The sequence below is a fragment of the Cavia porcellus genome, unplaced genomic scaffold (genome assembly GCF_034190915.1).
Source record: "Cavia porcellus strain 051 isolate PalLab524CR breed Dunkin Hartley unplaced genomic scaffold, mCavPor4.1 scaffold_27, whole genome shotgun sequence".
NCBI classification, from domain to species: domain Eukaryota; kingdom Metazoa; phylum Chordata; class Mammalia; order Rodentia; family Caviidae; genus Cavia; species Cavia porcellus.
This window is the reverse complement of record NW_026947510.1, coordinates 23,259,794-23,286,691: the sequence shown is the minus strand read 5'-3', so window position 1 is coordinate 23,286,691 and position 26,898 is coordinate 23,259,794. Positions and strand designations below refer to the sequence as shown.

The window sequence follows — 26,898 nt, the reverse complement described above, 5'->3', positions numbered from 1 at the left end:
CCAAAGTAAATGATGATGATGATGATGATGATAGCTAGGGTTGTACCTCAGTGATACAGTGCCCCTGGGTCCAATTCCCAGGACAGCCAAAAAGAAACAAGAGAAGACAAGAACATATAAAACTTTGCATCTCAAGAAAAAGACAGTCTTGCCGCAGAGAGAGATATACAAACAACTGCAATGCACTCTAGGTACTGTAGTTCTTAACTACAGAACTAAGAACTAATGGAAAAGCTACAAGGAAGGGACTAATCCACAGTGCCTATAGAAGGATTGCGAGACCTCAGCAGCAGAAGGGAGCAATGGCCACCTGTAAAGAAGCCACACTGACTCCATTTTGTCCTGCACACATCTGGTTGATGGCGTTTTGGTAGAAGGTGCAGACCTTCAAACATTCCCCCACCAAGGTAAAAACAGGAGGTCCTGTAAGGACAAGCAGCAAACAAATTACATAATCTAAGTATGCACAATATGTTTCTTTGTTTTTTATCTCAATAACGGCTGCTGGTTTACACTGGCATGACCATCCCTTCCCTCAATCCAAAGGATCTCAGCAGCTGGCTGGAGCATATAAGCTACTGCTCTCCACACTTATAGTACCTCAGTGGGCTGCCATCAACTACCTTTTAGAAGCCATTTTAGGGACAGCTCAACTGATCTGAGACTCTGAGCAGCTGGAGTTTGGCTTCATCTCAGTCCGCATAGTGTTGAAATCCCACAGTGGCTGGGTGAGGGACAAGTGCAGGAGGTGTCCAGGGTCAGAGAGCTGAAGTCAGCCTGGTGAGACACATCCAGAGTGTCCTGGGCTGAACAGTTCAGTCAGCTCCACAGCCAGAGGCTGGGATCAGCCTAACCTTCTGTGGAGTTGAAAACACCAGAATCAGCACTCAGCCCTGATCCTATTGATATAGGGAATGAAATTCCCAACCCACTATGTCCAGTGTGAGTTCATGTCCTCTAAAATCAAAGAATGCATTTTAGGAACAACAGAGGTTAAGAGTAGAATATATTTATTGAGAGAAAGCAAGCTTCTGTCTGAGAGAGAGACAAAAGGGGTCCCAAGCGGGTTGCCAGGGACTCTATTTTTTCTAAAGACTCTTCGAGTAAAATCACGGCATTAAAAAGAGTTTAACATGGGGAAACTGGGTACTCACAAGGCAGATGGGCATAAGGTGGTACAAAACTATGACTGACCAATAAGATGAATAGTTCAGGTAAAATTGATTAAACTGGGGACAAAAGGGGAAGGGAATCACTTAGAATGCAGGAATTCTTAAGAGAGCAGTGAATCTTCCCCAAAGGTTTGGAATGTCACTCCTTACTCCCTCAGGGTGCTAGGGAACTCTTTAGAACTTCACTCCTTAGGATATGGATGTATTTGTATGGTCTTTTATCTTGAGGCTTGGCCCACAGCAGGAGGTGCTTGTCTTCCCCTTAGTTGCAAGGTATCTGAGCTTCTGCACTGGCTCCTTTGAGGACCTAGCCCTGTCTCACTTCCTGTAGTATTTCTAACTAACTCAGCTGCTTATAACAGTCCCCTCTCTGAAGAAGTAACCAGAACTGCCATGAGGGTGTCATGGGTGATGACCGATCTGGCTTCTTCAGGCTGAAGAGGGTTGTAGTGGTGACCAGCAGTCAGAGATACTTCTGCAGAGATCCTGTCTAGAGGCCCCCAATAGATGCCAGGCATTTTCATCTTGGGTAGACATATAGCTCTAAGTCTGGAGGAGACAAAGACAAAGAAACAGTTGAGTATGTATGGGCCAAAGAATAAAACCAGTAGAACAATTATGAGTATAGGTAACAAAGATTTCCACCAATAGGAACTAGTAATAGATTTCCATAAGAAGGAGAAAGACAAGGTCCAGGAGTCTTAAGAATCTTACATATTGTTAATTTGGTATCTAATGTCTTGAATAGCTACTGAGATATTAGCAGAAGAGTCAGGAGTATATATACACAGCATTCAGTTTTTACAATGGCACGAATGCCTCTGTGTGCTGCTGTTAGAATGTCTAATGTCATCTGAGTTTGAAGGACAGCCTGTCTCATTATTTTTTTTTTCCTTATTTAAGAGGGACCAGCAGCAGTGTCATTTAAGGCCCACTCGGTATAGTTAGTCAAGGCCTCAGTACATTGCATGATGTCTTCTAATCCTAGGGAAGGGATAAACACAGAGGCCAAATGATCATACCAGTGGAACACACTTCTGTACCTTCGATGTTGTACGTGGGTAAATTTGCCGGTTTTTCGACATTTTTGATACTCCTGCCTTGTAACCATGCAAATCCTAGTGTGCATCTGCCTATCCATCCAGAGCCCAGGCAGGGCCACAGATAGGCTCCACAAGACCAATGAGTGCCATTCGGGGCTCCCCATTTGATTCCAGGGCCATTAAACCAGTCTGTTGCAAACCAGTCATTAGCCTGAAAAGTTACTTGTGTGTCCACATTGTTCAAGGGCTGTCCACCCCAGGTGGGTAGTGGCATTAGGCCAACCAGAATAAAAGTGGTGTTTTTGTTCCCAACATAAGGGGGATTTTCTACTGAGATATCCTATGGTGGGAGTTAATCATAGATACTCATCCCATATTTGAAAATAGCCATATTGATATCTATGGTTGTTGGCCCTTAGGATAGGACCTTTCTTTTTATCTACCAGGGGCCTTACAGGCCTGTAGAGAGGCTCCAGTGGCATTATAAGAAAAAAATCTGATTATGTCCAGGATCATTAACAATGTAATTTACAGGATCATTAAGAATATAATATTCAGAGGCCATTTTATTACTATGCAATTGTGGGCTGAACTATGAATACTGAACTTCTTTGTTATCTCATTACTATAGTCCTGTAATTTATTCCAATCACATCCTTGAAGTGGAGACACCCACCAAGGAAGTCCTGATGTACTGGACAAGGGCAGTGAGCCACATATCCTGCAAGAGTTGTGTTGTAATGATTTTGCATATGCTTGTGCCCACATTAAAAAGGAGTTGCATCCTCCTTTCAGTGGTGAAGGGAACAGTAAAAGGGCTAATAGTAGCCTTACTTACCTGAAGTCTTTGTTTTCTCCTTGAAGAGGAATCTTAGGTCTTCTGTGGGTTCACAGGAGTATGTGGGTGGTTGTTCACATCCAGTGATAGTCTCAAGTTTCCAGGGTTTGTGTCAGGTGTGATGCATCCGAGTGTCCAGGCCTATTGTCTTCAGCATGGAAGAAGTCGACAGGATCACAGTGTAAGGTCCTTCCAAATGGCTGATGAGGGAGGGGATTTTACCAGTACTAAATCTCCAGGGTGGAAGATAGGTTTTCCTTTCTCTGTAGGCTGAGCTTCTGTAAGCTCTTGAAGAGTTTGTTGGAGTTTATCCAATGAGGTGATGTCTTTTTATAAGGCATCTGTTTCTCTGACAAAGAGAAAATCATCAGTGAGGAAAGGGCATCCATAAGGCATTTCAGGCGGACTGAGGCCTAGGTTTTGAGGTGTATTTGTTATTTTGATAAGAGGTAAAGGTAGGATGAATCTGAACCCTGGTGGGGCCTTGGGCTGAGAGGGCAGTCTGACATCCAGTGGTCACCTTTGCAGTCAGGGCATGGCCCAGGGGGCTTTTGAGTGCAGTCCCTCTTAAGGTCACCTGGCTTGTGGCAGTGATGGCAGGTGAATGTCATTGTTGAGCTCTTCTTGGAGACCTGAGAATCAGACTTAGGGTCTGTTTCTCTTAATGCTGTGCAAAAGCAGCTGCTTTTTCTCAGTCTCTTTGTTTTCTCTCTTTGACATCCCTCTCACAGTTATAAAATACTGAGGAGGCAACTTTTACTAAAGTATCAAGTGAGCTGGGGATTTAGCTCAGTGGCAAAATCACTTGCCTGGCCAATGTGTGGTTGTGTTTGATCTACAAACTCCAACACACACAAAATCAATGAATAAATAAAGTATCAAGTGGAGTATCTGGAGGAAAAGCCATCTTTTGTAGCTTTTTTCTAATAGCTGAGGCTGACTGTGTAATAAACTTATCTTTAAGGATAATTTGTCCCTCTATTGAATAAGAATCTAAAGAAGTATGCTTTATCAATGCCTCTCATAATCCATCTAAGGAGGCAGAAAATTGTTCCTTCTTTTCTTGTTGAATAACTGATAACTTAAAATAATTGAATGGTTTAGTTCTCACTCTTCTTCAGCCTTCAAGAACACATGTCTGGAAATATTTTCTAATCCAATCACCCACCTGGTTGTGGGCCAAGTAAGAGTCTTGCATAGGGACTGTTTGTGATCCAGTGGGAACACAGCTTTTGCAAACTCCAACTGCACTGTGTCGCTGGGCCAAGACAAAATAAATCAGTGCTGCTTTTTTAAAATAAAAACACGTCTTGTCCATTTTTGAACTCGAGTTTGGGCTTTGGGGGCTCGTTTGTGGATTACAAGATTTAATGGCATATTTTTATTATTTTATTCTTGCACAAGTTAAATTTAAACTAGTTGCTAAAGTTATTTCCCTTTATCTTCTGGCCTTCTAAAATTGACAATATGGTATTCATATCCAAAGGCAATAGCAGCCTGTAATGCTGCGTGTCTCTCACGAGAAGTGAATGTCTGATTTAAGAGTAACACTACATCTTTCCAATCTACTTCATATGCCTGAGTAAGTCCTCTAAGGACCTGAATGTACTTGTCAGGCTCATCTGAAAATTTGCCAAGATCTAATTTTATTTGTCTTGGGTCACCAAGAGAGAAAGGTACATGAACTCTGGAAGTTCCAGATCATCCATGTACTCCCTGCAAAGGATACTGCCCTTGAGGAGCTTGCTTAAACTCAGCTAAGGATGGGTATAGTCCTGGAGAGGCCTGGATTACAGCTGGCCTAGAAGCTTTATCCTTAAGGCTGGAAGGGCAGGTGGGGGAAACCTTAGGTTCAGTAAAAAAAAAGGGGGGGGGATTTGATTAAGGCTATTTTGTCCTCAGGTTCTAAAGGTTCAGGAGGTGCAATTTTCTGCTCTTGGGGAGAAGATGCCTTAAGGGCCCGAGGTGCTGAGTTTTCCTGTGGCTAACATTTACATTTAGAGTATAAATAAGAAATATTTCCCAATGCATAGAAAGTCTGAATGTAGGACAACACTGACCATTTTTCCTGCTTGTCATGGTATGTCTCTGGTTGTAAAAGAGGATCATAATTAATACTTACCTCTGTATTCCACTAAGGCTCTAGGGGGTAGGTAGGCCACACACTCATGCAGAGAAATACCAAATGGATCTTTTTCAACATGGAAGGCTTGAACATCTAGTGCCTAAGAATGTGTTCCAAAGGAGAAGGGGCTTTGGCATTTTGTTGTCCATGTCTATAAAGTAAAAGCAAGGCATAAGTATGAAACCTTTTCTGTACCCAGGCATTGAACTAAGTACCATTTGATGAGCTATGAGTGATATTGAGCTATCTAGTTAATGCATAAAATGAGTTAAAATAAGATGTCCTTTTTTTTCCTATTTGATAGATGTTCCCCATGTGTCTCTTGGGTTGAAACTGCTCCAGGGCAGGTGAATGCCCTCTGGAGAGAATGGACGATAGATTCTGTCAGCTTATCCACCCTGGACCTGGCACACAATCCTGTATTGCTAGATAGCTCGTGAGTTTTGTTTCCATAAAGAATGTTTAAGAAGGAAGCATGACTTTGTAAGCATGTATTATAAGGGAGCATACATTAAAAGGTGAATTGGTGGTAGAGTACTTTTCAGGTTTTTTAGAGTAACTCTCCTCTAGAGATAGATAGAACAACTGACTGGAGGAGCCTTACTCCTTAATCTGGGCAAGAGTCTCCAGACATTTGTTTCTCACTTATCTAGGTAATCTTTCTTCGTAACAGGACAAGGTTATACTTCATTTAGATTTCTGTATCTTTGAAGCTCACAGGTTAAATTTATAAATTATCATCTAGCAGTCACATTTTAAGTTAGAAAGAGGCACATCAGTCTTCTAGTCACACAAAAAATCCTAGTTACATTTTTAAAAATTTTATTTAAAGACAAAAGAAAAAACTTTTATTTAAAGAGAAAAGAAAAAAACTGAAAAAGAGTCCAAGTAACACAGAATTTCAAAAAAATAGAAATCACTAGATAATAGATTACACATTGTCATCTTAGAAATAATTGCTCAAGTCTATTTACTTTTAATTAACATAGGTAAATCATTTCCCTAGTAGCTGCTATGGAATGTAAGCAATCATTGCAAGCTACCTCAGTATAATCTCTGAAGGGACGGGTAGTTTAAGTGATCTGAAGATCTATTGAAAAGTTTAGAATGTTTTTAGTCTACTAGCAGAGAAATAAGAATGATAGAAAAGAGGAGATTTTAAATGGTCATGAGCAAATGTCCATTGAGGAAATGTTGGGTGACAACCAGAGTGTTACTCTGGCCAGGAACCCTCAGTTCTCAGTTTCTATTGCCTCAGATAACCAGACATCAGTCTCCAAAAAGGAATCCAGCTGTCTGTCTGGTCAACATTCTGTTGACTCCATTGGCCACTGGCTTCCATGGGGATTCACCAAACAGATGCTGGGGAAAGCTAGCCTCTGATTTTGAGGGTGGCAGTTGCTATAAGGATAATTAGCTGGCACAGTGACCACTGTGTGTCAAAATTCTATGAGGGATAATTAAAAGACTGAGCAAGATCATTACCTACTTCTTTATCAATTTATAATAAAGGTTTTTAAGTCCATAATTTGAGAGGTTGGAAAGTCTCCTTATTCTAAATAGGTTTAGGTCCCCTATGTGTGCTGCTTTTAAGGATAGCTGCTTCCATTGCCACATGGAAACTGGTTCTCCCCACTGTGTCTTGGGTTTAATTTCCAAAGGAGATTTGCCCAGAACACTGAGCTGGGACACAGCTTTCATGTGTATTCTCCTGAATGGGCACAATTCTGATGTCTCATCTGATTCAGAGATGGAGTATGTGTCCCTCATCTAAGATGACTTCCCTGTCCTTGGCATTAGCAAATGCTCATTTTCTATGGGCTTAACTCAGAAGGAAAAGGTTGGAATAATCTAGAGTTTTTCCCACTTTTATATGCCTTTATTAGGAAAATGTAAAGTGGCAAGAGAGTAAGAGGTAAAGTGAAACAAAGGAAACTGAAGCAGAACAGGCTTGACATTCCTCTGGAGGATAAAGGAGGATCAGAGCCAGTCTGTCTCAGTGAAACCTGTCCTCCAAGTCCGGAAGCATGGCCACCAGCCTAGTGCTTCTTAAATGGTGGAACGAGTCCCATGTTTTATTGTAGGCATGTAAGTTTTCTAAGTCTGAACTAGATTTCATTTAAGAGAACCATTTAATAGAAATTTATATTAAAGACTGTTGAGGGTGTTCTATTATCATCTGTGGTGCTATTGTCTAAATATAGTTAAGCAAGGAATACCAGTAACTTTAGCAACTAATATAACATGTGAAAGAATAAAATAATAAAAATATGCCATTAAATCTTGTAATCCACAAACAAGCCCCCCAAAGCCTAAACTCAAGTTCAAAAATGGGCAAGACATGTTTTTATTTTCAAAAAGCAGCGCTGATTTATTTTATCCTGGGCCCTGCAACACAGTGCAGTTGGAATTTGCAAAAGCTGTGTGTCCTCCTTAAGGCTTTCTAGCCTCTTGTAGAGAGCAGAGTTTACAAAGTAAAGGGGTTATGGGGGTGGATCAGGAAATCTGCTAAGGAAATGTTTTCCTTAGCAGAGGACAGAGTAGTCTAGCATTAGTTAATTCTTTGTCAGCTGATTTTAGCACCACATCTGTTATTAGTAAAGGGCAACAATGGTTAACATATCAATTAGGTTAGGTTCCCGGGATTTACAATTTTTTACAGAAGGGAGCATTGATTAACATATCAGTTAGGTCACCCAGAGGGGGGGAATTGCATACAAAACAGTAGGTGGCGTTACAGGTACTTTGGCTTAATACAAACATAACAAAGCTCTTTTAGCTAGTGTACAGCTTTCCCCACTGATTTTAGTCAGTGCACCAAATCATTGGCTCATGGGTTTTCAGACATAGGTACCTGTTTATAACCTTGCGTCTTTAAAATCATAAGCTGTATAATTTGAACCTTTGACATAGTTTACTAATCTGTGTATAATACAAGGCCCAATAGGAAGATTAACAAATTTCTTGCAGCTGTCATTATTAAAGCTGTTAACCAAAAGGAGAAAGAAAACCAACATTTAAATTCACTGTTTTGTCACATAATTAACAATTTTTTAAAAGCCAGATAGAGGCCTCCTTGGGGTCTCCATAAGGGAGAACATAAGATTATTAGTTACATTTGGCAATCCTGAGCTTTAAAGAGTCCTTGGAGGGAATGGCAGTCCACTTATCTGTAGGTTGATCGCCTTTGGAAGCCAGGACCTGCTTGAAGTGGGAATGATGCATCGAGGTAGGCTTTCTGGCTACTTTGATAGCAGTTGGAGTGCTGAGGACTACAATGTAGGGACCTTTTCAATGGCTCAAGAGATCCATGGTGAATCCTGTTGATGAGCACCGGCGACTCAGGCTCTACAGCAGGGTGTTTGTCCTCTCAGTGGGCTGCAGGTGGAGGATGTTGTTGTTAAAATAACCGGTGGATGGAAGTCAGAACTCCCTGAAGAGTTTGGGGAGACTTAATAAGATCTTGATTAGCTAAATCAGCTAATTTTTCCTCAGAAATCTTAGGTATAAGAGGAGTTCTCTCATATAAAGCCTCAAAAGGGGAAATATCAGTAACATAGAGGGTACATTGCGCATGCAAGAGGTCAAAAAAGGAAGGAGACTCCCCTGGTTCTCACCAGTTTCTAAGGCCATTAGTAATTACCATCTTTAATGTCTGGTTTATCTTTTCTACTTGTCTTGAACTTTGAAGGCAGTAAGCACAATGGAGTTTCCAATTGATCTGCAAGGCTTTGGTTAGTTTTTGAGTTATCTGGGCCATAAAAACCAGGCCATTCTCAGACCCGATGGATAAGGGGAGGCCAAATTGTGGGACAACCTCACATAAGAGCTTTTTGACTATCACAGCTAACTCAGATTTTGTAGAAGAAGCTTTTATCCATCCAGTGAAACTATCAACCATTACAAGTAAATACTCATATCATTGAAGTCCAGGCTTCCCCATTTCTGTAAAGTCTACCTTCCAGTGTTCTCTAGGCATAGTCCCACTTAGTGAGTGGCTGCTTTGGGTTCACCAAATGGCACTGAGGGCATCTGAGGCTCACAGGCTGGGCAAGCTTTGATATTAGTCCCCAAATGCAAGTCTTTTCAAGTGCAAATAGGCTCTGACAAAGTAGGTGGGAATGCAGTAATGTCAGGGCTATCTCAAATCCCCACTGATTCTACAGCTGCCTTGTGGGTGGTGGCATCTGCCAAATTATTTCCTCATATAACAAGGCCATCTCCTGCTCAATGGGCTCTACAGCGGATAATAGCCACTCTTCCTGGCATCCAGATGGCAGCCAACAAGTCCAAAATTTGGGAAACATTTTTAATCTTTTGGCCCCAGAAGACAATAAGCACCATTCTTTATAAATGGTCCCATGAACATGGGCAGTAACAAATGCATACTGACAACTTGAGGTCTCACTGAGGGCAATGAGTTCAGCCTGTTGGGCCAATGTTTTTGGCTCCAGGCTTGGTTCCCATAGAATCTGCGAGTCTGTAGTAATGGCTGCTCCCACGACCCACTTACCTGGATAAATTTAACTGCTTCCATCGGAGAAATACAAAGGAACTCTGAATAGTGGCTCATCTGTCAAGTCTGGTCCCCAATACAGATGTGGAGGGGCAAGGAGGGGCATCATCAGGCAGCAGAGTAGCAGGGTTTGAAGCCGCTGTCCCTTGAAACTGATGGTAGTCAGATCTAGAAGTAATGCCTGATAATGCATGACTTGGGAGTTGGGCAGCCATTGGTCCGGTGGAGGCTTGATGAGAGTCTCCAGCGAATAGGAGGAAACAATTAAGAATTTTGGTCCACAAGTCAGTTTTTGTGTCTCCTCTATCAGGATGACTACCGAGGAAAACACCCACAGACAAGGTGGCCATCTGGCTGCCACATAATCAAGTCTCTTGGAAAGATAGGCAACAGGCCTCTGCCAGGGTCCCAAACTCTGCGTCAGTCCTATGGCTCCTAGAAATTTTTCCACTCGGTTTTTAGTCACAGGCACTGAAATCTGTTGGATGGCTTGCATCTGCTGGGAGGAAAGAGTCATTTATTTTTATTTTTTTATGGAAAGTCCAACAACCAATGCAGTTTTTCTGCCCAGCAGAAACCTCTTAAGCCAGGTCTTTAGGGTCCTCCCGGTTGTCAAATATCTTTTAAGCAACCTCTGATAACTGATTGAAGGGCATTTCCTCAAATCTCTCAAACTTTTGCAATTTTTGCTTAATATCAGTGGCCGACTGGGTTACAAAGGCAATATTAATGGCCCTTGCATTTTTAGCCACTACTGGTGTATAAATGTGATAGGGCTTTTGCACTCTTTTCAGAAAACCCCGAGGGAGACTAATAAGTCTCTGTTGAGCCAATTGCCTCACCTCTGCTCTCTTGGGCAAATTGGTGGGTTTTCTGGGGTGCCCTAATGGCTACTGAGAAGAACTGGCGATACCGATAAGGAACCTCCTCATCTCTGGTTGTCCAATTGGGGTGGGACAAAAGGAAAACATGGTTTTGGCATTCTGGATCAGAGGCAGGTTTTATCCGGATGGCACACTGCTTTTTTTTTGTCCCAGGGTGGGCCATTGCCCACATGGCAGGCCACTGTTTTACTGAAATTACATACTTAACAAAAAAAAAAAAGGCTTTTTCATAGGTAACAAAAGTAATTGTGCGGCATAGTCTCCCAGATATCCACAGCACATGCAAGAACTTGTATTTTATCTCTATAATCACCAGTCACATTGGGCACAATAGTTATTTTTTTATTTTTATTTATTTATTTTTTAATTCTATTTAAGGAGAAAAGAAAAAAAAGCAGAGAAAGGGTACAAGTTATACAGATTTGCAGAAAAAAAATGAACAGTAGGAAATCACTAGTTAATGGATTACATATTGTCATCTTAGAAATAATTGTTCAAGTCACAAAATTAAAGCTTGTAAAGTGGACATTCCATCAATGATACTGCAAATAGTTCTGTTCAATGATCCAATAAAACTCTGATATCATTTTCTATCTTATACACTTAAATATACATGCAGTTATATAGTTTAGAGCACTTTCTTTTCCTCTCTTTTGTACAATTTGGGTTTCATTGCTCCCACGGTTCTTATTACTTTTTTGGAAGAGAGTAAAACCAAATGGGACATAACAGAATGCAATCGGTCAAGTCAAAAGGGTGGACATAATAGATAATGTGAAAACATAATACAAGGTGATCAACAATGGTTACCATAATGCCTCCCGCTATCTCTAATAGAATTGCCTATATCGTTAGTTATAATACAATTGAACAAAACAGTAAAGAATAAAACCGACAAAACCAAAACATTGGAGACATTGTAGGTCTTCAAAAGTAGATAAAAGTCAATGAGAATGGGCATTATAATGAGTCTCATTATCTTCACAGCTGATGCCTAAATTTTCGAACCTGATACTATCCAGCAAAACAGAATAGGGGAACATCAGTTAAAAACCAGATGGTGAGAGTAATACAGGGCTTTAAATCGAGGTAATGGAAAGTCAAAGTGGGTTACTATAATATATCCTGCTATTTTTTCCTTTAATTAAAAGGATAAAAATAAAAAAGTAAATAATGGAGTGGAGATTGAGATAAAAGAGGGCATAACAACAAAACAGCGCAGATCAAAAGATAACCATTTAAGCAGAATACTGTTTCACCACTAGATAATCCTGACCTAAAAGTAGTTACCATATTATCTCTTTCCTTGAAATCCTTGAGTACAACTTCGTATACTGTAGCATTAAGTATATCAAAACAATGTAAAACCATTTAAGAGAATGACAGCATTACAGAGTATTTAGAATCGACTAACAGAAAATGAACAATGGTTTCTGTATAATCTCCTTGTCTTTAAAAGGTTTTTGCTTATACTATCGTACATAATAAAATCCAATAAGATACAACCTGTTTAGACCAATGGAGACAGAAGGACAAAAGCTAGATGAGACTTCAAAACAAGATGATACTAAATCAGTATTACCTACTAAGATGTCATTTTCTCCAAAATAGCTGTTCCTATCATCCAATCTTCTCTGCCTCATTTCTGTTGAGCTCTTATTCTGTCAGTAGCTGTCAGTTTGTCTTCTTCACTTTGTTCTCTGCTCCATTCGTTGTGGCCTCCACTATTTCTGGATTCTTTGTATTTTTCTTTTTTTAGAATATCCTGTAATACTCTCTCTAGAGTTGAATTGGTGGTTGCAAATTCCCCCAGTTCCTCTTTATCCTGGAAGCACCTTGTTTTTCCATCAATTTCCAGGGACAGTTGTGCAGGATATCTCAATCTTTGCTGGAGATTATTATCTTTCAAAGCTTGAATTATTTCCCCCCACGCTCTTCGTGATTTGATGGTTTGTGCAGAGAAATCTGCTGTAATTCTGATGGGTGCTCCCTTGTAAGTGGTCTGTTTCTTGTCTCTGACAGCTTTTCATATTCTGTTCTTGTATTGAATTTCTGGAATTTTTATTATTATATGCCTGGGTGTTGCTCTGTTTGGGTTGTAGGTAGCTGGGGTCCTGTATGCCTCATACATCTGAGTATCTTTACCTTTTGCTAAATTAGGAAAATTCTCCTGGATTATTTCTGTGAGTAGCTTTTGTAGTTCATTTGTTTGTGTCCCTACTTCTTCTTTTGTGTTCTTAATCCTTAAGTTATGGATCCTCTTATCATCTTCTTGTCTTTGTATTATTGCTGTTTGTTTCTTTATTATTTTCAAGAAGTTTTTCATTTCATTCTCCCATATTACAATTCTGCCCTCCAGTTCAGATAGTCTGTCCTTAGTTTCTTTCAAGCTGTTATGCCAGTCTTCGATAGACTTCTTAGTTTCTTGGTAGTCCCTTTGAACCTGCTTCACGTATTCTTTACTTTCCCTGTTATCTCCATCAAACAATTCTCCCCTCTTTTTCTCTTCTTCCATTCCACCATCTGTTTTTTCTTGGGTGGTGCTTAGCATTTCTCTAACAATTTTGCATACTTCTAGCTTCAGGTCATTGATAACTTCATTCCTGAATTGGTCTATGAGGCTCTCTATATGGCGCTTTATGTCTATTGGTGCGGTGTCCGCTATTGCCTGTTTCTCAGAGTTGGGGGCCGAGGAGCCTTTCTTGTTGCTGCCTCTTCCCATATTCCCTGTTCCTTATATATGCAAGCTTATATGAGAGGCCCAGCTTCTCTCCCTGTCAGCCACAGCCTGATTGAATTGCGCCAGTTAGGTGTTCCCACTCACCTCTGCGCACCAGGCAGCCTACGCGGGGCCCGCCCCTCCCGGCCTCCGTGGGGCTCTGGGATCTGGGTCGGGCCAGCCTATGGGGTCCGCCGGCAGCTTCGCGCAGGCCAGGCACTTTTCACCAATCCCGCCCGAGAGGGGAATGTGTGGCTGGAGTCGCCACCGCGCCCTGCTCCCGCAGGACTGCTCGGGCCCAGAAAATCCGCTGGACTCAAACTGTGGTGGAGTGTCAGTTTCTCTCACTGACCTCGCCACAAGTCAGAACATGCCTCCCTGCCCGTCCTGTTTTCGACTCCATTCGCAAACTCCCGTTCTCAGAGTTTCCGTGTGTCTCTCTCCTTGCTGAGCCGATGTAGAGGCAGCCAGCCACCGCGCGGTGGGAAACCCAACTCGCGGCTTCCAATGGCGCGGGGTCCAGCAGAGGCTTTTCTGTTCCTGTTTTAGCACCAGGACTGCATTCCAAGTTGGTTTCTCTCAGCGGACTTCGTTCCTGAGTCAGCAGAGCATAACTCCACCTGCTTATGTCTCTTTAGTCCGCACCATACCTGGCTTCTGAGCCTAGTTTTTCAGAGAGCCTCTGGTAGTTGCTGTTATCTGTCCGCCATGTTCTCCCGGAAGAATAGTTATTTTTTTTAAATTTAGATGGGCTTTTTCAAGTAGAAGACGAATTTTTTTTTCTGTTTTTTGCAACAATCTTGCAAGACTGAATCTGTTCCTAGTTTAGTCAGCCAGAGGTACAAGCAAGAAACAGTGGTCCATGAATAAATAAATGAATAAGCTCATCAGGTGTCTCAGTATTAAAAAGCTGACCAATCAGGAGTGGAGCAATCAGGTGATCACCTGGAGAACCCTGGTAACAAAAGGAACATAACTGGGCTTAACCAAGGTCAGAGTATAAAGAACTAAGTGGTCATCGTGCAAAGACATTCAAGTGTAGTCCTTTGAAAGGATCTAAAATGCTGAAATGAAGTCTAGTGTAGCTCAGTTGCTTAATTCCTTTAATATCCAGTGGCATCAGTACGGTTTGTATTGTGTTATGTTGGGCTTTATTAAGTGCCTGAAACAGTACACATAGTAATCAGTTTATTTTATTATTAAGAATAAGTGAAGAAGGGTTACTGCTCTATTACATATTCTTTTGTTGAAATACACATGCAAGAGATTTTTCTATACGTGAACATAAACTTTCCTACCTCTGCTTGAACATAGATTAACAAAAACCACAATTAAAATAAAATACATGTGTGACACTTGATGGAACATCACTCCTCCAGGACCTTTACATACACTGTTTAATTCAGTAACCTAGGAGATAAGGTGATCTAAAGGAAAAAAAAGACAAAAGATGTGACAGTCACAACAGATTTTAATTATTGCTAGGGTATCCTTACTGTTCTTAAGGCCAGCAAGCCAAGACGTAAGTTCACCTGAATTGTACATGCAGTTTCAGGTGGATCCAGGCCTTGAATGCAGACAGTTTACTGTCTCAAGGACCACACAGTTAGTTTTAAAAGTCTGTAATATCGGGCTAGGGATTTAGCTCAGTGGCATAAGTGCCTGCTTGACAACTGCAAGTTGTGAGTTTAATCCCTGGGACAAAAAAAAAAAAAGGTCCATAATATGTTGTATTTATTGTGCTTTCTTAGATGTACAACATACTGTGAACATTTTTAACTAAGTGACTCATGATGTGAGCCATACTTTCAATACTGTTAAGATACTGGAGCATGCACCAAGCTGGCTGATCTCAGTGGAAGACCTCCAAATGATATAGGGGAGTGAAACTCCTGACCTACTATGTCAGTAGGAGCAAAACACAGTTGACAAAGAATGCCCTAAAGTGGCGATACCAGTTTCCCCAGCACTTCTCCAAAGAGGTGCAAAGCTTAATCAAGGGTCTTCTCAACCCTGACCCAAGCATGCGCCCTACCTTGGAGCAAGTAAGGCAGCATCCATGGCTTCAGCTTGAATCTGTCCCTTGTCATCCTCCTCAACTGCTCCCCAAAGCCACAGAAAGGGCACATTATGGCTGGGAAGGGGTACAACCGGCTGAAGGTGAATTCGTGTTCTCTAAAATCAAAGAGTAAATTTTAGGAACAATAGAGGTAAAGAGTAAAATATATTTATTGAGAGAAAGCAAGCTTCTGTCTGAGAGAGACAGGAGGAGTCCCAAGCAGTGGGACTCTGTCTTTCCCAGGGACGTTTATAGAGGAAAATCATGGGATGAGATGGACTTGTGGGCAAAACTGGGAACTCACAAGGCAGATGGGCATAAGGTAGGGCAGAACTATGGTTAACCAATAAGATTAATAGTTCAGGTAAATTCATTAAATTGGGGACAAATGGGGAAGTGAGCCACTTAGAAAGCAGGCATTCTTAGAGAGCAGTGAATCTTCCCTAGGGGGTTGGAATGGTGACTCCTGACTTCCGCGGGGTGCTAAGAAGCTATTTAGAACATCAGTCCTTATGGATGTATTTGTTTGATCTTTTGTCTTGAGGTTTGGCCCACAGCAGGAGGTGCCTGTCTCCCCTTAGCTGCAAGGTATCTGAGCTCCTGCACTGGCTCCTTCAGGACCTAGCCCTGTCTCCCTGCCTATAGTATTTCTAGCTAACTCAGGGGCCCGAAACACTACTGCAGGCTTGCTGGGATCTGACAGCACGCAGCTGGGCTTGGAGTGCCTCCACTGTCTTCTCTGCACTGGACACTGCAATAAGACCACAGACCGCAGAGGCCTGCCACAGGTTTAAAGTCAGAGAACTTTTTGTCTTTGTGTTTTGTTTTTCCTGCCTGTGTACATTGTTCTCAGCTTTTGTATTTTTCTCTCTTTTTTGGTCCTGCTTTTTGCTCCTGTTTTATCACTCGTTTTCTAAGGCCTGGTAATCTCCCTTTGTACTTCAGTCTTCTTATCTCTCTTTTATTTTTCTATATTTTCTTGGTATCCCTAATAAATTTTCTCCCTTTAGGGCAAATTGCTCTACTGAGTATATACTTACTGTATATAATATTCTGCTTTGCCTTATAGTTGGCTGTGTAACTACAAATCTCATACCTGTGATTAAAGCAGGCATGTCCTTGGTCATAAGAGTTTATCATTTCCTGGCTGTGTTGGTTGCAGTTGTTATAGCTGATTGTACTATGTTAGCCAAAGTGACAGAGTTATTGGCATCAACTGATCTTCTTTGAACACCACCACCTCAGTTGTCTGAGGGGCACAAACAATCCTGTAGTTCTGGACTACAGAACTATAAGAACTGGGTGCTGGGCCAAACAGGCAGCAGCCCTTCATTCCTACCGAACTGAAGAGGCAGGGCTGGGGATGGAGCTCAGTGGCACAGCTCCTGCCTGGCAAACACAAGACCCTGAGTTTGACTCCCAGTACCAAAAAAGAAATTCCATAGTTTCTCGTTTTGAAAAAAAAAAAAAAGTTCCTTTAAGAAAAGAAGAGGCAAAATCTTGGGATGACAGAATCCAAAGCCAGCTACCCCTACAGAACATCTCTGAAAATAGTCATTTCCTTAAGAGGTCCCAATACTAGTAATAAACTACTGACCATAAGCAATTTACAAGCCTCAAGGCAGAAAACAAGTACAAAGATAGAAAATGAGAAAATGCAGAAGCAAGATGCACCATGACATGTGTTATGTGCATGTTCCAACTTGCCCTGAACACTCTCTGGTTCAGATCCTGCCCCAGGTGCTGCAAACACAGACCACAGTTTGGAAGCCACGAATGTCTTCTCTTTACCAAATGTCACTGTTCCCACGGTGGCAAGCAACACCATCACGTGTGGAGATTTCTCTTGTTCCAAACTCTGTCCCCACCACACGCATGCCTGTGTGCCCTCAAGGCTGGATATGAGTCTCTGTTTACTGACACAAGACTTCAATGGGCTCCTTTCAAAGGCTTGCAGACACAGACTTGGGGACAGCATTCAGAAGACCAGGGTTTGGGTCCATGTCTCTTCATGGGGATGTGTGGGGGTGATGGTAGATGACCCCTTGCTCTTCCCAGAACACACCCTACTGCCAGGCACAATAAGGGAGGTAGTGGTCAGGTGTGGTCAGGTCCATGGTACCCAGGTCTCCCTGCATCCTCATGGGAGGTTGTGGTCAGGTCCATGGTGCCCAGCCCTCCCTGTCCCTGGGGCAGCCTCCCTCAGACAGCAGGACACAAGCCAGGTGACTCTCCCCCCTGCTCCTCCTGTCTTCCTCTCGCTGGCTCTCAGTTCCTGGTGCCTGTGCAGCCTTCCCATGCTGTGCACCAACCCCTCCCTCTGCTTCTCGCCCACAGGATACACTAGTGATCTTGACTCCTCCTCTCCCCTCCAGCTCCCTGCACAAAGGGCTGCAAGGCAACTCACTGTGGCTTCCACTTGTGTGGCTGACCTCGCTGTCAGGATGACCACATCCATAGGAGGGATCATGGATCTGCACTACAAAGGCAAGGAGACATGTGTAATGCACGCTCACTGGGAAACACAGCATACAGTGGTGGCTGTGGTCACTCCAGCCTCCTCTGCAGCAGACCCCACTGCAACTCCTCCTACCCACACCTGGCCTCTGCCCACACCTACCCTTCTCCCTCCCCTCCTCTCCTCCCTACAGTTCTTCCCTGACAGTTGAAAATGATATCGAGACACAGCACATTCTGAGGAAGCAGCCGGACCACTCAGACTCCTTGAGTGACCTCTGGTTCTCTACTGTGCAGTACTTACACTGCGACCACCTTGTGTTTGTGACACTTGCACGTCGATAGGGGGCAGCAGCACAGGGCCTGCAGGCAGTCTCTCATGGTTCTCTTGACAGTTTTCCAGCCCCACCTCCTACTGCTGACAGGGGCTGGGGCAGCAGTGAAGGCAGCATTTGGAGTCCCAGGGCTGTGCTGGAAGGACTCACCGGGAGAGGCAGGATTGGGCTGCCAGTATGACTCAGTAGAGGCACGGCTGGTTTTACAGGACTTGATGGGAACAGCAGGGCTTGGTTGACGGGATGCTTTAGGGGTAGCAGGCCCTGAATGGTAGGACTTGATGGAAGAAGCAGGGCTTGGTTGACGGGATGCTTTAGGGGTAGCAGGTCCTGTATAGTAGGACTTGATGGAAGAAGCAGGGCTTGGTTGACGGGATGCTTTAGGGGTAGCAGGTCCTGGATGATAGGACTTGATGGGAGAAGCAGGGCTTGGTTGACGGGATGCTTTAGGGGTAGCAGGCCCTGAATGGTAGGACTTGATGGAAGAAGCAGGGCTTGGTTGACGGGATGCTTTAGGGGTAGCAGGTCCTGTATCGTAGGACTTGATGGGAGAAGCAGGGCTTGGTTGACGGGATGCTTTAGGGGTAGCAGGTCCTGTATAGTAGGACTTGATGGAAGAAGCAGGGCTTGGTTGACCGGATGCTTTAGGGGTAGCAGGTCCTGGATGATAGGACTTGATGGGAGAAGCAGGGCTTGGTTGACGGGATGCTTTAGGGGTAGCAGGTCCTGTATCGTAGGACTTGATGGGAGAAGCAGGGCTTGGTTGACGGGATGCTTTAGGGGTAGCAGGTCCTGGATGATAGGACTTGATGGGAGAAGCAGGGCTTGGTTGACGGGATGCTTTAGGGGTAGCAGGCCCTGAATGGTAGGACTTGATGGAAGAAGCAGGGCTTGGTTGACGGGATGCTTTAGGGGTAGCAGGCCCTGAATGGTAGGACTTGATGGAAGAAGCAGGGCTTGGTTGACGGGATGCTTTAGGGGTAGCAGGTCCTGTATCGTAGGACTTGATGGGAGAAACAGGGCTTGGTTGACGGGATGCTTTAGGGGTAGCAGGCCCTGAATGGTAGGACTTGATGGAAGAAGCAGGGCTTGGTTGACGGGATGCTTTAGGGGTAGCAGGTCCTGTATCGTAGGACTTGATGGGAGAAGCAGGGCTTGGTTGACGGGATGCTTTAGGGGTAGCAGGTCCTGGATGATAGGACTTGATGGGAGAAGCAGGGCTTGGTTGACGGGATGCTTTAGGGGTAGCAGGCCCTGAATGGTAGGACTTGATGGAAGAAGCAGGGCTTGGTTGACGGGATGCTTTAGGGGTAGCAGGCCCTGAATGGTAGGACTTGATGGAAGAAGCAGGGCTTGGTTGACGGGATGCTTTAGGGGTAGCAGGTCCTGTATCGTAGGACTTGATGGGAGAAGCAGGGCTTGGTTGACGGGATGCTTTAGGGGTAGCAGGTCCTGGATGATAGGACTTGATGGGAGAAGCAGGGCTTGGTTGACGGGATGCTTTGGGAGTAGAAGGGCCTGGATGGCAGGACTTGATGGTAGTAGTATGGCTGGGCTGGCAGGCCTTGGTAGTAGCAATAGCACGGCTTGGTTTGTGAGATGCTACAGGGGGAGGAGATGAAGATGGCTGATATTCATCTGTATACTCATCTTTGTTTGTGGACTGTTCAAACAGATCTTCAGCCTCACGTTTGTGTGTGGGCTTCACCTCAGACCTCAAGTGGAGTTTCTCGAGTGCCATGTCCTGTAGTAGCAGGAAGGGCGCCATGTCAGGATCGTATTTTCTGCACTTCACTGCATCAATCACCTTCAGCCGGTTGTACCCCTTCCCAGCCATAATGTGCAATATTGCCCTTTCTGTGGCCTTGGGGAGCAGTTGAGGAGGATGACAAGGGACAGATTCAAGCTGAAGCCATGGATGCTGCCTTACTTTCTCTAAAGTAGGGCGCATTCTTGGGTCAGGGTTGAGAAGACCCTTTATTAAGCTTTGCACCTCTTTGGAGAAGTGCTGGGGAAACTGGTATCGCCCCTTTAGGGCATCCTTTGTCAGTCGTGTTTGGCTCCCACTAAATGGGCGTACCCCAGCGAGCATCTCAAATAAAAGTATCCCTAAAGACCAAATGTCCAGTGGTGGGCCTTGGTATTTCTTTTGTAAAAATATCTCTGGGGCAGCATACTTTCGGGTGCCTCCACACGTGGTCACCTCCTGGCCAGGAAGGAACCTGAAAGCCACGCCAAAATCGCTGAGCTTGGGGTGGCCTTCACGGTCCATTAATATGTTCGCCGGTTTCAGGTCCCCATGGATGACTCCCCTGTTATGGCAGTACTGCACAGCCTCCAGGAGTTCTCGGAATATCAGCCGTGCCCTTTCCTCCTGCAGCTTCTGTCTCTCAGCACGCTTGATATGTCGCTGCAGGTCTTTCCCGCGTGCATATTCCATTACCAGGAACATAGTGGTACTATTTTCTGACACTTCCAGCAACTGAATGATATTGGGGTGCTGAAGGTCCTTTAGGATGCTGACCTCCCGTCTAACAGCAGTAGGCCTCAACTTGTCCTTTTGAAGTACCTTCACAGCTACCAGCATCCTTGTGCTCACATGTTCAGCGAGTACCACCTTGGCAAAGTGACCCTCACCAAGGGGCATCAGCACGTCATAGTCTTGATGGAAGTTTCCTGTGAACGATGACATTTCTGTGGACGATGACATGACGTCCAGCAAAGATGTTTTACCCACCTCGAAGGGTGCCCTGATGGAACTAGGCTTTATAAAATCAATGACAAAAATTTCGAATCTCAAAACGCCAACTCAACTCCAAACACCAATCTACTTCACCCACAAAGAGTCTCTGGGGTGAACACCCTACCTTACACAGCTAACTGCTGTGACCTCACAGGGGATCTTGTGAGGTCATGGTGCCAGTGGGCCCAGGCAGAGCTGGTCACCTCCACTTCACTCATCACACTCTTGGCCATGAGGGTCTTTTGATTCTAACAGAAAAATGTTACAAAATGTCTTACTAATGTGAGTTATGGAGATTGACACTTTTGTTTTAGAAATTCAGACCTGTAGGATGCTTCAATATCCCTTTTTGTTTCTGTTCTGAGAATCTGTTCTCAGCATCTGTAATACCTCTTGCATTTAGAGATCCCATGATGTCTACACTCAGCATCTCCAGTTCCTTTTGCTCTTAATTCTTACTGGTGTCAAAGTGATGCTGCAACTTCACTTACATTAGAATAACGTAACGTTCAGTGTATAAAATATGACAAATAAATTAATGCCTGTGCAGCTGACAGCAATTCCCCAAAAACATAATCATTAGACTTATCCTCAAAATCCTTGGAGAGCAGCGGCAAGCACAGTCACAGAAAGGACACCCAGGAGTTGGAGACACATTTATTTACACCAACGGGCACTGATTGGTACATTCCCAGAATATCAGGGCCTGATCTCTGATGGTCTGAGGCCTGTATAGGATAAGCAAGTGGGGAGTACCGGGGCAAAATGGCTTGTTGATTGGGGTTGGTTTATGCAGCGTGCATCACAGTGACCAGCTAGGCGTCTCAGTGACCAGCCGTTTCTTAGAGACAGAACTGTTACCTGGACAACTAAGAACTGCAGTATACTGACTGGGGTGCGGGATATTCTGTTACAGGAGGACAGAAGGAAACAGGTGGACATGTGCTGTGTGAATGAAACAGTGAAACAAAACAAAAAGCTCTCTCAACTAAGCATTTTACATCCAGCAAAACTGTCCTTAAAATGAGGGGGAAAGCTCAGACATTCCTAGATGCAAGCACTGAAGAATGTCCGTCCTTCCTACTAGGCCTGCCTTGGGTAGAGGAGTCCCTTAGGTTGAAATGAAAGAACCAGCTGTGGTCCCACATGCCTGTGATCCAGCACTCAGGAGGCTGAGGCAAGATGATCACTGTGAGTTCAAGGCCAGCCTGGGCTACAGAGCAAGACCCTGGCTCACAAAGGAGAATTTTTTTGCAGGAACTCAAGTCTGAAGAAAAGTCTGTTAAAGCTGAATATGTGGACCTTTATGAAAATCAGGACTGGTTTTGTATTCTACATGTTAGAGGCTCACATATTGAAAAGAAAACAAGGCACCCTGTAGTACTGTATTTCCTGAGACACAGTGTGGCATACGTGGAGGAAACTACAAACTCACTCCCCAGATGTGGGGCAGCATCCTGTATATGGCTATGTTTAACTGCCACGGATTCACACCACCCTGGGGTGGCCTTGGGATTTTCAAAGTTATATCCACGGCATCCTCAAAGAAAACATAAATAGCTTTTACACAGGTGACGAGCCCATTGACTCCAAAACGAATGACTCCTGCAGAAGAGCAGGACAGCTGCTGCTGGAGTGGGGACAGCCACGCCCAAGCCTCTCTCCCAGTCAGCAGCATTCGCAGACTGTGGAGCGAGAACCAGGCCTCACAAGGGGGTGGGCCCTGCCTGGAAACCATGTCATTTTCATTGCTTTGTTGGTTGGGTTTTATTCTTTCATTTTGTTTGATTATATTAAATCTGATGCCATGAACAACTGTTCAAAAGATAGCAAGACGTGTTATGGTAGCCATTCTGGACTTACTGTGAGCTTGTTTTGAAGTCCTTTACTGCAGTCATTGTTTTGTGTTTGTTGTTTCTGCTCTATTCTGTTGTTTGATTTTTACCAGGTCCAAAGGTATCTGCAGCTATTTTGAAGATGATAGAGGCATTATGGTAACTATTGCTGATTTTCTAAGTTTTAAAGACCTGTATCACTTATACTGGTTTATCTTGATCGGTTTTGTTCTGTTTTATTTTCCTTGGTTTTATCCTCTATTTAGGCCAGGGATTTAACTCAGCAGCATAAGATCTGTCTGGCAAGTGTGAGGTCCTGAGTTTGATCCCTGATACGAAAAACATAAAATAAAATAAAATTTTAAAAAATAAAGAAGAAGAAGATGAAAAAGAGCAAGGACAAGATGCTGCAAGGCTCATGAAACAGCCACCTGACAGAGGCAAACTCTTGCAAGCTCTAATTCCCTTCTAATGAAGGGGCAGTGTCTTCCCAATCAAAAGCAGAGACTGGGAGACGAGATGGGAAACCTCACCCAATTAGATGCAAAGCAAGAAGGTAGAAAAAGTACAAAGTAAAAGTCCTCTGTGCCAAATACAGAAGAGTTGGCCACTCTACTGTTGGAGTGGGTCTTTGGTTAAGAAAAGGTTTCAGGAGACACAAGGACATATTAGAGTGTAGGTAGCAACATAACCACATGCAGTAGGCCTATCCTGTACCAGTAAATTTTACTTTAGTGCAATAGCCAGCTGGGCATGTCACTACCTTCCCCTGAGGAACACTGGAAAGCAGTTTATGTGATTACCAACTTGCTGTGTCAAACAATGAAGTGGGTGAGCAAGTGGAAAAGTCTCAAAATGGGATTTTCACCCACGTTGTGCTCCATCTAACTGCTTTTGTGTGTTTATTCAAGCATCAAAGAGGGTTCAATAATCTCCCATTACTCCAGGATTTGTCTTTTTAAAAGCTTTCTTTTGATTTTTCTGGTGGAAATAGCCCAGTTCTGTACAATGGCATGTGAAAACTATATCTTGGAGGAGGTCACAAGTGAATGAATCGTCAGATTACTCATGCATGAGTGATGAAGATGATCCATTATGACAAAACACTTTCATAACAGAAGAGTGTTGTGGATGGATGGATGTCGATGAAGAGGAGGGAGAGGACTTTGACATTGGCCATGTGAGTCAAACTTCCTGGGACAGTGAAGTGGAGCAAAGATCAACTGATACTGATACCGACCTCCTTTGTTAAGATGACAAAGAAAACAATGTGAATACATATTTGACTAGTGAAAATGTTGCAAAATGGCCACATAACCAAATGAAATGATCTAATGTTAATACTAAGTCCAAAAATATAGTGAGGGACTTGGCAAGAGTGAAATGTATTGGACGAATGCTGATACTGCTATTCAAAGTTGGAAATTTTAACACATGAAATGTTACAAGATTCTGTGAAATATAGAGGTTAAAATTCAAGTAAAGTGTTCTCTATGCACCATTAGCCATATTCAAAAATGTTTTATGACATGGTGCTGAACTGAAAGCATTTATGGATCTGTGTGCTTAGGAGGGATTTCTCATAGTGGATTCTCATAGGGATTGCAGGAATGTAAAGGCCTCATGGAAAATGATGGGTCAACTCTGGCATAATGCATGCCCTTGTGCATGTGAGGACTTTTTGTGCTTTCAACTTAGACATTTAGCTTGAACTTAGCCACAAGGTGTTTATTCATAGAATAATAAACCAGATGATGTTATGAACAGAAATGTTCTTATGGTTTGGGACTACAGTTCATATGAGATTATTTACAGCAGAGAAAAATCCAGCTTTTCTTGTCAGTGAATTATGTGAAGTACTGTGGAGTGCACTGGTGAGCTGACAGGTGAATAGGCACACACAGCTTCCTAGATCCACGATGATAAGAGGAAAACAAAAAGATCTCAACTGTGTCCTACAAGAAAATACAGGAAAACAAAACATGCTATCAGTGGAAGTGTCCCTCGTGTATGGAACATGCAAGACTGCCTTGGGTATGACAAGTGCAAAGACTGCTTTGGATATGACAGTTGAAGCAAAGCTTATTTATGTGGTAGATTTTTGTTTCTGTTTACATTGCAGTTCACATAGGTTTCTATTTTTGATGTTACCTTTGGGTTTTATAAAGAAATACACAGCTGATGTGAAAAGATATCGATGTGTATTCTTTTTTTTTTTCTTTTTTTTTTTTTTTTTTTTTGTCTTTTTCACTTTTTTATCAGTACCGGGGATTGAACTCATGACCGCCTGCTTGCAAGGCAGGTGCTTATGGTGCTGAGCTAAACCCCCAGCCCCATTGATGTGTATTCTAAAGGCACAACACACAGTAAGAATTTAAGAACTTCTTTTGATATTTTATGTTCCTGTTGGCTGCACACTCTGTAACACAATAACCTTGACAAAACAGCAAAACTACTGAGATATCAAGTATATCCTACAAAAAGAGTAGGACAGCAAAACGTGTGCTCCCAGTGTGAGTATTATGTGTCTATGGAATACGCTGTGGTCATGTGCACAGACTGATTTAGATGTGATAATTGAAGTGAAGATTACTTTTTTGTAAATTGCTGTTGGTATTTTCAGTGTAATTTGTATAGGAATATTTTTGTTATTTTTTGTAGACTTTATGCCAAAAAATTGTTGATGTTTTAAATTTTGATGCTTTATTATAAACACTCAATAAATATTAAAAATTCAATACTTTATATTTTTTTGTTTTTTTTCCTGGTAAGCCAATGTGTAATATAACAACACTTATAAAAGTAAAGTTAATAACTCATCAATAGAAATATTCTAAAGAATGAGTGTGTGTCTGGTAAACCTATGTTTCTGCACCTTTATGACAAAGTTAGTGTTATGCTCCTGAAATAGTCAAGACCAGGAAAGTTTGCAGGGATGCTGTTCACAGTGTCATCATCTAACCTTGAAGACTCCTCTGGAGGTTTCACCTACATCCTGCCATGCAGACAAGCTCTCTATCTACAGTTGCCAAATCCTGGGAGGCAACACACCTCCTGCAACTGGAGTTCAGTATTCTGTCTCTGAGGTGAACATCAGGACGGTCATACATGTGCCAGGCCCTGGGAGAACTCCTGCTCGTCCTCTGAGAGTTCAGGGAAATCCCTGGGCACTGAGATCACTGCCCCTCTAAGCCAGGGGCTCCCAGTCACTTCTCCTGTTTCTACACTAACAGTGTCAAACAATCTGACAGTTTCAAGGCCAGGGAAGCTAGAGAGGCCTTGCAGCCAGGCCATCCACAGTGTGTTTCAGACAGGACTGGCTGGGCTCCAGCGAGGGAAGTGGTCGCCCTGAAGTCCTGCAGAGCGGTTTTGAAAGAGAGTTCTGTAGGATATATCACCTGGGTTGGAAGTTGCTTTCTTTTATGTGTTGAAATACCTCACTCCAAGCTCTCCTGGTCTTAACAGTTTGTGTTGAAAAGTGTGCTGTATTTCTAATGGTTTTACATTTATAAGTGATTCCTTGCTTTTCTTTATGAGGTTATAAGATTCTGTTCTCACCTTGGACTTCCCAGGTATTGACTGTCATATGTCATGGGGAGATCCTTTTCTGATTGTGGCTACTTGGGGTTTCATCTGTCTTTCTTATCTGTATGTCAAGTTACTTCCCCATATTCAGAAAGTTTTCTGCTATTGTTTCTGTCACAGATTTTTATGCCATGTGTGCTGTCTTGTGGTTTTTCACTTATTCTAGTTAGTTGTCTGTGCACCATCTAATAGCTGTTGGATCTACTGTCCATGTTCCAATTTTGTAAGGTGTCCCTGAGTATTTGGGCACTGACACCAGCCCTGTCTTCTAACTCCAGGGCTCTGTCCTTGTGGTCATTTCTGTTGCCCCCACTTTGGATACAAATTTAATTCTCTTGGATTTCTGTTTGGTACCATTTGTGGACTCAAATTCCTTGCTAAGTCACTCATCTACATTGTGTATCATGTCTTTTTTTTTTTAGCTCAGGTAATTTTGTAGTAGTGTATTTTGTAAATGTACTGATCATTCTGTTGAATTTAAGCTTTTATCACCTTGAATAATTCAGATGATAATTCACTGTCACTACTGTGGAAATCTCTTTAGTTAGTGTTTTTCAGTGATGCTCTAAGAGGTGTGGTGAACCACA

General features: G+C 43.0%; 1 protein-coding gene across 9 annotated transcripts; it reads right to left on the bottom strand.

Moving 5' to 3' along the window:
• Positions 1 to 993: 993 nt before the first annotated feature.
• LOC134473608 (serine/threonine-protein kinase MARK2-like) lies at positions 994 to 26,898 on the bottom strand. Of its 9 annotated transcripts, none has more exons than XM_063238564.1 (6): positions 18,118 to 26,898; positions 17,764 to 17,835; positions 15,333 to 15,472; positions 9,692 to 14,252; positions 3,054 to 8,556; positions 994 to 1,721 (listed from the first exon to the last, which is right to left on the bottom strand). In XM_063238564.1, exons 1-2 carry the CDS (start codon positions 20,856 to 20,858, stop codon positions 17,823 to 17,825), a joined length of 2,754 nt encoding a protein of 917 aa, XP_063094634.1. In that variant the 5' UTR covers positions 20,859 to 26,898; the 3' UTR covers positions 994 to 1,721; positions 3,054 to 8,556; positions 9,692 to 14,252; positions 15,333 to 15,472; positions 17,764 to 17,822. The 9 variants fall into 9 exon arrangements, with proteins under 9 accessions (XP_063094634.1, XP_063094636.1, XP_063094633.1 ...); XM_063238566.1 differs by having other exon boundaries at positions 9,692 to 10,193; XM_063238563.1 differs by having other exon boundaries at positions 3,054 to 3,402; positions 5,176 to 8,556; positions 9,692 to 17,835.

What these genes read in the sequence shown, in the direction of transcription:
- LOC134473608 (XM_063238557.1), bottom strand. Translation starts at nt 20,858, where the DNA reads ATGTCATCGTCCACAGAAATGTCATCGTTCACAGGAAACTTCCATCAA.